General features: G+C 38.3%; 1 protein-coding gene across 1 annotated transcript in view; it reads right to left on the bottom strand.

Annotated features, from left to right (window-relative positions):
- LOC131365860 (uncharacterized) overlaps window positions 1-12927 on the bottom strand; it is a 30758-nt gene extending 17831 nt beyond the window's left edge. The window contains exons 1-12 of the mRNA XM_058409749.1: window positions 12851-12927; window positions 12013-12153; window positions 4766-4884; window positions 4461-4652; window positions 4133-4369; window positions 3933-4051; window positions 2824-2931; window positions 2391-2568; window positions 1990-2128; window positions 1311-1503; window positions 505-658; window positions 118-402 (exon numbers count right to left, since the gene is read on the bottom strand). Of these exons, the coding sequence (XP_058265732.1) occupies window positions 118-402; window positions 505-658; window positions 1311-1503; window positions 1990-2128; window positions 2391-2568; window positions 2824-2931; window positions 3933-4051; window positions 4133-4369; window positions 4461-4652; window positions 4766-4884; window positions 12013-12153; window positions 12851-12927 (1942 nt within the window). The remainder of the gene's footprint in view (window positions 1-117; window positions 403-504; window positions 659-1310; window positions 1504-1989; window positions 2129-2390; window positions 2569-2823; window positions 2932-3932; window positions 4052-4132; window positions 4370-4460; window positions 4653-4765; window positions 4885-12012; window positions 12154-12850) is intronic.
- Between the last annotated feature and the right edge of the window lie 273 nt (window positions 12928-13200).

Raw genomic sequence — 13200 nt, 5'->3', positions numbered from 1 at the left:
GGTGAGTTTAAGAAAAAGGTCAATTAAGCTAAGGCACAGTCAAGCTGTTCATAATAAAGCACATTAAATAGTTTTTTCCTTTAAAAAAGGTGACGCATGTAAGAAAAGTATTGATACCTTCCTGTGATTTGAGATTCACCGATATGTCATCACTCTTGATTGTGTCTTTTAGCACTCCAGTGTAGTATATGACCGCCACCTGGAGGTAGAGGTCAATACTGCGCACCTCAGAGCTGCTGTTCTTCACAGTGATGGACAGATGAGCATCCTGGCCTATTTGAGGCTCCTCCCCTTTCAGGGCTACCTTTACAGTGACATCATTGGCCAGAGCAGAGCTATAGGTGTTAGGTTTGGAGCCATAGCGGCAAGCACATTCCACTGCGAGTCGCTCCTCTTCAGATCCTAATGATGAAATACAATAAGAAAAGATTTGTACTTTTGGAAAGAAAATAAAAATTAATAAATAAAAGCATCAGGAGATGGTGTGTGTTGAGTTTTTTTCACCTTCCGGGTGTTTGTAGAGGTGTGTTATGTCCTCTCTGCGGTCAGAGCCGACCGCCTTGGTGCTGATGCATTGACCAACCACGGACTTCTCGCAGGAGATCGGAGTGAAGGAGCCGTTAGCTTGTCTCTGCCAGTAGATCCTGTCGCTGTTAACCTACAGTACAAACACACAAATACATTCAACTGTTAAAGCTGTTTTCAGAAAATTTAGAAGACTTAAGGGCTTAGAGGAACTAGGATTGTAGGGAGGAAACATTCATCAAGAATGTTTTACTGTATAGAGAGAACTCTTTTTGGAAGCTAAGATGCTTCATTAAATATAGATGGATATAATAATATAGAAAATCCTAGACGTGTACATGACTATAAAGGATGTGTGTATGTGGTACAAACTCAAAATGATTGTAATTATTTTTTATCTTATCACCAACATTCCAGCAAGCTAACATGTCGCTGTCTTTATATTTGTTACACCAGTATTTACCAATAACTTTAAGATTTTTAACCCAATTAATTAGAAAAAAGGAGTACTTTTAATGATTTTTTTGATATTTGAGAAAGAGTTCCACTTGGAAACCTGATGGGGATCTGACAACATTTTATTTCACAAAAATCTACTGTAGATTTGAGATCTTATCGAGTGTAATGTCAGTTCTTACATGTAACTTTACAATTTTCAATACCGAAAACATTAGAGTGAAGCCTTACCTGTAGTGGTGACCCCTGAGAAGACCCAGCACTGGATTCTACAGCAATAGAACGTTTCAAGAAAAATCTAAACATACAATTAAATGACATGTCCTCACCTCAGCAAAGACAAAGGCTGCATCGTATTTGAAATAGACCAGTCCATCACGGATGGCTGCCACGGGGGCAGGGCCACAGCAGTACAAGCCCTGACTCGTCTCTTGAGGCGTGGCATCCACGGCCTGCCAGCCGCCCAGGCCGTCTGGGAGATCAGGACGAGCCATCCAGCAGTCATTCCACACATGAAAATTCCTGCAGAAAGAAAGACAGATAGATGAGTGAGTGTGAGAGAGAGATGTGTGTGTGTGTGTGTGAGAGGGAGAGAGAGATGGGTGTGTGTGTGTGTGTGTGTGTGAGAGAGAGGTGAGAGAGAGAGAGAGAGAGAGAGAGAGAGGTGTGTGTGCGTGTGTGAGAGAGACAGAGAGAGAGAAGGGTGTGTGTGTGTGTGTATGTGTGTGTGAGAGAGAGAGAGAGAGAGAGAGAGAGAGAGAGAGGTGTGTGTGTGAGAGACAGAGAGAGTGAGAGAGAGGTGTGTGTGTGTGTGTGAGAGAGAGAGAGAGAGAGAGAGAGAAGGGTGTATGTGTGTGTGTGTATGTGAGAGAGAGAGAGAGAGAGAGAGAGAATCTCTCCATCGGTCACTCAGCTGTCTTCTACAGAAGAAAAAAAACATGAACAAACTCTTCTACATGCTCTGAAATGTTGGAGATGTTGGAAAGGTGTGTGTTTAAATGTTTATACCAGATAGAATCCCTGTTAAGACTCTCAATCGGCCTCATCCTCTCATCGACATACACATCAGTGGTTAAGGAAACGTCCGTGTCATGGGCGGAGCTGAAGTTTGTCACACTGCGAGTGGGAATGCCCAAACACCGGAGAACTGGGCCGAGGAAGTGTACAGAGAGACAGACAGTGAGAGAGAAAGAGTGAGACAGTGATGGAGGAGAGACAAATGCCATTACACTGAAAAAAAGACTCTGCATGATACAACCTACAAAAAAACGGTTTGAGAAATGATTTATATTTTATGGTTCAGAATCACAAAAATCTACGGTAGATTTGAGATCTTATCGAGTGTCATGTCAGTTCTTACATGTAACTTTACAATTTTCAATACTGAAAACATTAAAGTGAAGCCTTACCTGTAGTGGTGACCCCTGAGAAGACCCAGCACTGGCCATATTTTACAGGCATGCCTCTGCTTTTGTGGTACTGCTTCAGGATGTCCACGCTGCCGCTCCATGCTGTAGGGGGAGTCCCGCCCACGTATTTGTCTGACCAGTTTCCCACTAGCACACCTTCATCGTCAGGAGAGTTGACCTGGCAGTGAGAAGTCAGAGAAATTAGCAATGAGGAATTAAGCATCATTGCTGTCTGTTCCATCACATACACTTCAGGACTGATCCAGAACTCTGTTTTTGGCTTCAGACCAAGAATCAGCAGACAATAATAAAGAGATTTCTCGGTACACAGTTTTTATCATCACTGGGTCACAGAAAAGAAGCTTGTTATGCATTATTGTAAATTAATATTAAAGTTTATCTAATAAAAAAAAAAACAGTGAAAGGCTCTCACCATAGCTGACACAACTCTGGAGATAGTAATGGGGTCTCCCCAACCTGAAGCAGGGACTTTACTCTTCTCCAGTATGAACAGACACGCTGCCAGAATCCCTTCAGCAAACTGAACACAGGATAATTACAGAATATGTAGTAATATATTAGTTATAATTAGTTACACTCTGAAACAGGCACGTACAAAAATACGGGAGAAAATGTATGATAGTATATAGCTGTAGTGTATAGTATATCCAGACAGACTTCTTGTAAACACACAGTTTTTGCATATACCTGGTTTTTGCACATCACCTTATTATCTCTTGTACCTTTAAATTCTTGTTTTTACACATATATGTATATATACATATATTCTATAATTTAAGGGTACAATATATATATATATATATATATATATTGTACCCTCATATATCTATCTATCTATCTATCTATCTATCTATCTATCTATCTATCTATCTATCTATCTATCTATCTATCTATCTAGTTAGGAAATTGCTGGCATTAAAGGAAAAACGTCCTTTAAGTTAGCAGACAATAAGGACTTTTTCATGCCATTATTTCATATTTGTTAAACTGCATATAAATACCATATAACAGTGGTGAAAATAATGTAATATTTTATCCCACTTTTATTAATGTTGAATTCTGCTGAAATCAGTCCTGATGCTGATTCAATTACTGTTGGAGCTCAAACTAGTTCTGGCTCCAAGGCAAATCACGGTTTTACAGAATAATATTGTTTTTCGAATTCATGCATTTTAGTCTAAACAGACGTTATTTTGCAGCCACATGTAAAGTAAATTATACGTAAGTTTTCTGACAGTCTTCACAACAGGCTGTGTTTCAAGTTTCCATAACTGAAGAGAGAATTAATTAATTGTTGATTTTGTCAAGAGAGAAACCGAGGCTGAGGGAATAGATATTGGAGCTGCACATTGTGTTAGTGTTCACGTTTGCTTTGCCCTCCTGCTGTGGTATAAATGTCAAAACAACATACCAAAGAAACTGTGGTGTGCAATTTAGGAGGTAAGGACATCCAAAAGACGTGTTTAACGTTAATAAGGACGCAGAAAGCATTATAGCATGTGAAGAAAAATGGATAATTACCTGCCCAAAGTTCCAGGTCCTTCCTCCAATCTGAGACGCAGTACCGTAATACAACTTTCCCACATCATTCAGAACGTATTCATTCCTCTCGTTCTCGTTATCCATAAACACTGTATCATCTAAAAGTAACAATCAGGGAGAAATTGATGTGACTGCTGCTAAATTCTCACATTGTCATATTTCTGCTCAGATTTCTTTACCTTTACACCAAGGGTTAAACAGCAGGTAGATGTCGTTTTCAGGTCTGGGAATGAAAGTGGTGTCTCTTGTTACCACACTGAGCTCATAACGACCAACAGGAGCGTTTGGAGGAGAGAAGACGGAGAGTTTTATCTTATTGCTCCTCTGTTCGATAATCTTAGCCTCCCATTGGTTGCCCTGGAACTCCTTAACTAGAGGAACAGTCACTAAGGGGCTTTTTGCCAGGTGCAACGAGCCTGTAACACACACACACACACAATATGACTGTATACTCTAATACACATAATGAGCTCAAGTCATAAAAACTGAGCCTCTAATAAAACTGACCTAGTTTGAGGACGAGGTTCAGTTGGTCACTTCCGGGTTTAAAATCTCGTGAGAGCTCTATCCACATCTGGAAGCTCTGCCCTCGACGGACGATCAGGTTATCACTTTGATAACGGTCTGTGTGATGCTCCAGGCGATTTTGTCCCGTTTTGGAATTAAAGAGGTCAATGGAGCGCACTAATAACTGACCATCTAAGACACAGTGAAAGAGATAATGAAGAGAAAGCTTACTTAGAATATAAGCATAAGTTTAACAAGTGTTCTCCCATCATGCCCTGCATTCACAGCAGTTATTTCTGCCTTACCGTCTGCCCCCAGAAACACTGCCGCTGGCCTGTGACAGATTATCTCTCCCATGTCGATGGGCCTTACTGGGAAGCGGCCAGCCGAGGAATCATAACGTCTTGAATAAATGCTGCACATGCTAGAAAAAAATAAGAAAAGAATTCATAGGTGCACTTTGTAGGCACCAAAAACATTTGTTTGATCTAATTATTAAATGATTTACATTTATTAATTTGACAGAAACACATTCAGAACTACTAATGAAGCAGAAGAGTATAACAGTCCATCATTAATTCACTTCATTTGTATTTGTATATTATATATATATATTTATATATTGTACAGACACTTTAAATGTTTTAAATTGATCCATGATGTGCGATTCAGAGATAAAAGATAAAAAAATCCCTAAGGAAAGTGAGAAATAGAGATTTCTCAAGTTTTTTTTTTCTCATCATGTACTTACCTTTAACTTAAACTTAAAAACTTAAAACTTAAAAATGATCACAAATCATGTTGCTTGAGTAAAGAGACAATCTTACCTGATTGTAGTCTTGGGGTTTGTAGTCTGACTGGATATCGGCTCGTTTTTTTTGCAGAAAATACTGCAGTAGAGTAGAAGATACCTTTCACTGCTGATGATACCTGCATATATATACACTTATGTTTATAGACACGCCCCTTAAATCCTTATTTGTTTTGTCCCTCCTAGTTTACATGTCTCAAACTACTGGGAATTTATTTATTTATTTATTTATTTATTTATTTAATAAGAACAAAACATTGTCTTATATAATGATTAAAATCATGGAATTATCTGCATTGCTTATTTCTTAATGTTTATATTTTTTCATTAAGGAAATATTTTTCCAAACCCATAAAAAATGAATTAATTTGAATGGCATTAATTCTGCATGTATTAATATGACATTTAATTAATATGGCTTTTTTTTAGCATGCTGCTCTGAGAGAACATTTCGGTCAAAACAGCATCCCGTGGTTGGTGATCATCACCCAGACACGTCTCATATGATTGTGGGTTTTTCTCTTCTTTTTTTTTCCTGTTTCATGATTTAACGTTTAAAACATGTGTTCAATATTGTTTCACATGTAATGCAGCTAAAAATAACTTCTCAATAACAAAAATAAAAGTTTAATCTTTTCTGTGCTAGCCGTTACTATATGTAATGAAATGTCTAAAATAAAAACTCTATTAAATTTAAAGAAATGTCTAAAATAAGTCTCTATGAATTTAATGAAATTTCTAAAATATAACTCTATTAAATTTACCGAAATGTCTAATGTCCCTGTCGCTGACCCTGTCATGACAAATGTCATGACCCTGTCGCTGGTTCACCACTGTTCCTTTCTTGGACCACTTTTGATAGATACTGACCACTGCAGACCGGGAACACCCCACAAGAGCTGCAGTTTTGGAGATGCTCTGATCCAGTTGTCTAGCCATGACAATTTGGTCCTTCGTCAAACTCAAAGCTCAAAACCTTACGCTTGTTCATTTTTCGTGCTTCTAACGCATCAACTTTGAGGACAGACTATCAATCTGACTTTCTGGCATATAAAATGGATCTTTGTCATTTTTTCCATACAAGATGCAAGAAAAATGTCTACTTCTGAATTATATAGGACTTATTTCATTTTAACTTGTTCACGACGTCTTCTCAAATAATCATAGAGTCATTTCTCAATAAAATAAATTTAATTCTCAATAAATAAAGTTATTTTTTTTAAATAATTCAGATTAATGTGATATTAGTTAGGGTGAAATTAATAGGGGAAAAATGTACAAAAAATAATAAATAAAATACCAGTTTTTATATTACTGTTTAAATCATACCCCCTTGTATAATATCTGTTTGCAGATTACATATTCAGACTGATTAGAAATCAGAATTCATCAAAAAAATGGTTGAAATCTCGCCTGTGATCTGTTGATCAGGTATCATGTAAACCCAAACTTCAAAGTCACTCAGGTATTCAGACAGTTGTAGCCGGGAACACATTGAGGTGTAAAACTGTTATCACTTAATGAATTTAATTTCATGCTTATTATAAGAGCTGAATAATGGCACTTATGAAACACCTAGCACAGCGATGTCATCCAAAGACATGTCAAAATAAATGATTGTCATCCTGTTTATTATGTACAGTTGGATTTCGTGAGAAATAATCACAGTTTCTCCAGAATTGCATTTCACTTAAAAAAAAAACAAAAAACCCAAAAAACAAACAAAGACTTGGCTGTGTCTCATGCTGATGTAAAGCCTCAGAGCAAATTGTGTCAACAGATGTGCCAATATCAGCTGCACCCAAATCAGGGCTGTGCCCTTATTTAGCTTTGAATGAAAAAGAATTAGGTAATGAGTTTAAAAAATGAAAACACTTCTTGCTGAGAAGATTCACGATCATGTAAAAACATAACAGTGGTGAGGCATCTCCAAAACTGCAGCTCTTGTGGGGTGTTCCCAGTCTGCAGTGGTCAGTATCTATCAAAAGTGGTCCAAGAAAGGAACAGTGGTGAACCAGCGACAGGGTCATGGGCAGCCAAAGCTCATTGATGCACATGGGAATGAAGGCTGGCCTGTGTGATCCGATCCAACAGACGAGCTACTACTCAAATTGCTGAAGAAGTTAATGCTGGTTCTAATAGAAAGGTGTCAGAATACTCAGTGCATGACAGGTCAGGGTTGTTTTGGCAGCAAAAGGGGGACCAACACGATATTAGGCAGATGGTCATAATGTTATGCCTAATGTTATTTTTCACTAAGTAGAAAAAGAAGAAAAACCTTAAATATAGAAAACAATAAGTTAAATTAAAGGTAGCAGTGCAGATTTGAAACCATATTTACATCAGTATTTACAGTACAGTACAGTACACATGTGCAAACTGGCAGTAGATAATAAATATGAAGAGCCTTGTGAGTCTTCAGTCTAGAAAATAGTGTAAGTGTGCGAGTGTTATCACTGGTCACACACACACACACTACTGTATAATATGTATTGTATTGTGCAGGTGAACTATTATGTAATTGTACATGTGAGACATTTCTAACAAATCTGTAAATGCATTTCACAATGAGCGCTGCCATTTGCACATAATAAATTAGAAAATGCATCACAACACCAAAAAATTAATCTGACACATCCTAAAGCTACTCACTGCCTAGTAGTTTAGTTCATCATCCGTTTTATTGAGTAACGTTTTAACGTGTAATTTCTAACAAATCTCTAAATGCTTTTCACAATGAGTGCTGCCAGTGGTACAACAGTGGTAACTCAGTGACAGGGTCATGGGTGGCCAAGGCTCATTGAAGTACATGGGGAACGAAGGCTGGCCTGTGTGATCCGATCCAAAAGCTACTGTTGCTCAAATTGCTAAAGAAGTTAGCAGTGGTTCTGATAGAAAGGAGTATCTGATAGAAATCTTATCTTACCTTGTCTAATTGTGTAAAGCAATACCAGATGATTTATGTGAGACTTACAGTAAAACCCATGACACAACAGGGCTTGTGCAAATCATTAAAACCAGGGAACCATTTAAGTGTGAAATCATTTCCACAGAAACTCTCAGTGCTGATTGTTTTTTTAATTTTATTTGTCACATAACACAAACACAGTATGATATGTGTTGAAATGCTTTTCGCTTGTTGGTGTCATAAAAGTCAAATGACAAAAAAAAAAGAATAATTTAAAATAGCATAAAAAGAATTAAACAGAATAAAAATATGTAGCTCTGTGTTTCATTTCACTGTGTACTGCATCTGCTATATAATTACTGACTTGATCATTTTAAATAAAATATCAGTAAATCACTATGTGTGCTATGTATACTCCAATAATAACTATTATGCAGCATCGTGGTACCACGCTGGGGTTTAAACACGGAGGAGGATGCAAATGCTGATAGAACAACTTTTTATTTAATATAGTAGCAGTTTAAAAGAATTCAATTCAATTCAGTTTTATTTATATAGCACTTTTAACAATGAACATTGTCTCAAAGCAGCTTTACAGAACATAAGAAACAAAAAAACAAAAAGCCCTAGGTGTTAGACAAAATCATTCCTAGTGAGCAAGCCTGAAGCGACTGTGGCAAGGAAAAGCTCTCTTAGATGGTATGAGGAAGAAACCTTGAGAGGAACGAGACTCAAAAGGGAACCTCATCCTCATTTGGGTGACACCGGAGAGTGAGATTATAAATTATTCTAAACACTGGAGAGTGTGATATGAACAATGTCCTTTCTGCAGGTATTTATAGTCAGTTGTGTGATGCAGATACAGCATATGAAGAATGTTTGTGTGTGTATTAATTAGGAGGTTGTTGTCATCCTCAAAGTCCACACATGGTTGGCATTGTTGCTTCGAATACCCAAATCCTCACGAAGCAGAATCCAGCTGGAGCTGGTCCACTGTCAGGAAGGCTATTCCAAAGTGTAGGAGCTAAATACCAAAATGCTCTACCCCCTTTTGTAGACTTTGATATTCTGGGAACTACCAGAAGTCTGGAGTTTTGAGACTGTGGATTGTAGCATGTTAGAAGACTGGCTAGATACATGGAAGCTAAACCATTTAGAGCCTTGTATGTAAGCAGTGCTAGTTTGTAATCAATTCTAAACTTAACAGGTAGCCAGTGCAGAGATGATAATATTGGGGTTATATGATCATATTTTTTGACCTGGTAAGAACTCTGGCTGCTGCATACTGACTAACTGTAGCTTGTTTATTGAGGATGCAGGACAACCACCTAATAATGCATTACAATAGTTCAGTCTGGAGGTCATGAATGCATGAACTAGCTTTTCTGCATCAGATACAGATAAAATGTTTCTAAGCTTGGCAATATTTCTAAGGTGGAAAAAGGCTGTTTTTATTTTTTGTATGATTTTCAAAGGACAGAGGTAAGTTTTGGTCTTGCTTTACTGGGATGGTCTTCATGTGAGCCAGTTTCATCACTTGACAATACTGTTCTTACAAGAACTATTCCAGAACACCTGACCTTCGTGTTTTAAAATAACAACTGACTGTTTTTTGTTGTCATTACATATGGATTACTTAAGTTCATGTGTGTTATTTCATAGTTTTGAAATCTCCAGTATTGTTCTAGAATGTAAACAAAAAACAAAAAACATTGAATTTAAAGGTGTGTCCAAACTTTTTACTGGTAGTGTGTATATATATATATATATATATATATATATATATATATATATATATATATACACTATACTGCCAAAAGTATTCGCTCACCTGCCTTGACTCGCATATGAACTTAAGTGACATCCCATTCCTAATCCATAGGGTTCAATATGACGTCGGTCCACCCTTTGCAGCTATAACAGCTTCAACTCTTCTGGGAAGTCTGTCCACAAGGTTTAGGAGTGTGTTTATGGGAATTTTTGACCATTCTTCCAGAAGCGCATTTGTGAGGTCACACACTGATGTTGGATGAGAAGGCCTGGCCCTCAGTCTCCGCTCTAATTCATCCCAAAGGTGTTCTATCGGGTTGAGGTCAGGACTCTGTGCAGGCCAGTCAAGTTCATCCACACCAGACTCTGTCATCCATGTCTTTATGGACCTTGCTTTGTGCACTGGTGCACAGTCATGTTGGAAGAGGAAGGGGCCAGCTCCAAACTGTTCCCACAAAGTTGGGAGCATGGAATTGTCCAAAATGTCTTGGTATGCTGAAGCATTCAGAGTTCCTTTCACTGGAACTAAGGGGTCAAGCCCAGCTCCTGAAAAACAACCCCACACCATAATCCCCCCTCCACCAAACTTTACACTTGGCACAATGCAGTCAGACAAGTACCATTCACCTGGCAACCACCAAATCCAGACTCGTCCATCAGATTGCCAGATGGAGAAGCGCGATTCGTCACTCCAGAGAACGCGTCTCCACTGCTCTAGAGTCCAGTGGCAGCGTGCTTTACACCACTGCATCCGACGCTTTGCATTGCACTTGGTGATGTATGGCTTGGATGCAGCTGCTCGGCCATGGAAACCCATTCCATGAAGCTCTCTACGCACTGTTCTTGAGCTAATCTGAAGGCCACATGAAGTTTGGAGGTCTGTAGCGATTGACTCTGCAGAAAGTTGGCGACCTCTTCGCACTATGCGCCTCAGCATCCGCTGACCCCACTCCGTCAGTTTACGTGGCCTACCACTTCGTGGCTGAGTTGCTGTCGTTCCCAAACACTTCCACGTTCTTATAATACAGCTGACAGTTGACTGTGGAATATTTAGGAGCGAGGAAATTTCACGACTGGATTTGTTGCACAGGTGGCATCCTATCACAGTTCCACGCTGGAATTCATTGAGCTCCTGAGAGCGACCCGTTCTTTCACAAATGTTTGTAAAAACAGTCTGCATGCCTAGGTGCTTGATTTTATACACCTGTGGCCATGGAAGTGATTGGAACACCTGATTCTGATTATTTGGATGGGTGAGTGAATACTTTTGGCAATATAGTGTATATATATATATATATATATATATATATATATATATATATATATATATATATATATATATATATATATATATACATATATATAAACTCACTTTTGACCTTCCAGTCATGCATCTTAAACATGATGAATGTAGAATTAACAGAAGGTCAAATCAGACCTATGAACTTTAATTCCCCAATAAGAACCGGACACACCTTTTCTAAGCATAAAGATCATAGATTAAAGTGAAAGACCATTTTTAAGTGACAGTTTTTTTTTAATGTGAGCAATTACTGAAGTGCTTTGTTTGGAAACTAGCCCAGATATCACACAGTTAGCATTAAACACATGTTCATAAAATTAGGACAAACATTAGGCATTCCTTTTCTTAAGCTGGTTTGGTTGGTATTACCAAACAGATTTAGTGCAAATAGCAGTGCGGAGAAAGAAAACCAGAGCAGAGCATACAAGCATAATACTATTTAACCACAATACTCTAATAAACACAATGAAAAATGACTAAATGTTTAAATGGCATTAATGTTCTTCAGTGAGTTCTACAGTCACTAATAAGAGTGTCATCAGCCAGTTATGTTACTGAAGCAACAGAGAGAAAACACTCAGATGTTTACAGGATGATGTGTCAAATTGGAACTCGGGGTCAAAAACTATTCTAAATGTTTCAAAGCTTTAAGAAAGTAAAATAATCACTTGCACCATGTCATCTGCATATTCTAGACCCATATATCAGACAGCAAGCAGTGTGTTTGGGATCGAGCTGATGCTCTCCTGTGACATTTCACTTCTCCTTGATGACAATGTCGGCAGCACCGTGAACCTGTGTGAGCTGCTGACAGTCCAGAGAGGCTCGAAGCTTCCTCTGACAAGATAAAGTGGGAGTGAACTTCACCGTGTGTGTGATAGTCACCAGACTGGCCACATCACTGAGTGAGAAAGAAAGATAGTCACAAGGTCAAAGGCAAATCTGTTTGGTTTTGTTGTTTTTTTTTCAAATAAAACAAAATTTAGAGCCTACTGAAATTACTGTAACTGGATATGAGTTCTAGATGAAGTTAATGCTCAGCTTGGTTTACCAAAGACAATGTTTTTTGCTTTCAGCAAGCCCAAGCCCTCAATGCAGATCTTGACGCTCTTCAAGACGCGCGGTAAAAGTCATTTTAGCCACAATTTCTTTCCCCACTACAGCATCTCCTACAGTCTGGAAAGCAAAAATGCTAGTAAAGCATTAGGCTTTGTCCTTTTGACCAGGTTTAGTGTAACATTATTATAAGTTATTATTATAAGGAAACTATTTCCAGCATATAACACTGCTCTAGTGAATTCTTGAGGTCTTGACTGATTTTCTTTAACATAAGTATAAACAGTAGATTTGGTTAGATATGAAAGCACTCAATTCATTTTGTACTAATATCATCTAACAATTGCAACTGTTGATATGGTGATGTTTTCTGTAAGAAAATGTTTGTGGAAGGAGTCTCCAATGTCCACTAATATAGGCTCCAGGTTTTTTTTTCTTAATTATGACTGTAAAGACACTCACCATGGTTGAAACAACTCTGTTTCAAACTCGGTCTTCCAAACCTGAAGTGAGTGCTTGACTCTTCTCCAGAATGAACAGACATTGTCAGGCATGCATTTCCGGGTTCCATGTTGCTACTTCCGGTTCCGGGACGCAACTTCCGGTTTTGCGATCCCATTTCCGGTTTCCACCATTTTATGCTCCTCTGTCCTATATAAGCTAGCGAGCAGTCCATGCTCCATGCCAGATGGTCTCTTCAGTCAGCCTTGAGCTTCTGAGACGGCATCCTGCCCTTTTCTTCAGTTCCTGTCTGCCTGGTTTGTCTCTGCCTTCCTTCAATCAATGACTCTGCCTATCCTACGTTTAACCTGCTTTCTGGAATTTGGATTATTGGATTGTATGCTGTTAATGACTCTGCCTGTCCTACGTTTTAACCTGTTCTCTGGATTTG

Source organism: Hemibagrus wyckioides, linkage group LG15, assembly GCF_019097595.1.
Source record: "Hemibagrus wyckioides isolate EC202008001 linkage group LG15, SWU_Hwy_1.0, whole genome shotgun sequence".
NCBI classification, from domain to species: domain Eukaryota; kingdom Metazoa; phylum Chordata; class Actinopteri; order Siluriformes; family Bagridae; genus Hemibagrus; species Hemibagrus wyckioides.
This window is presented reverse-complemented; position numbering and strand designations above follow the sequence as displayed.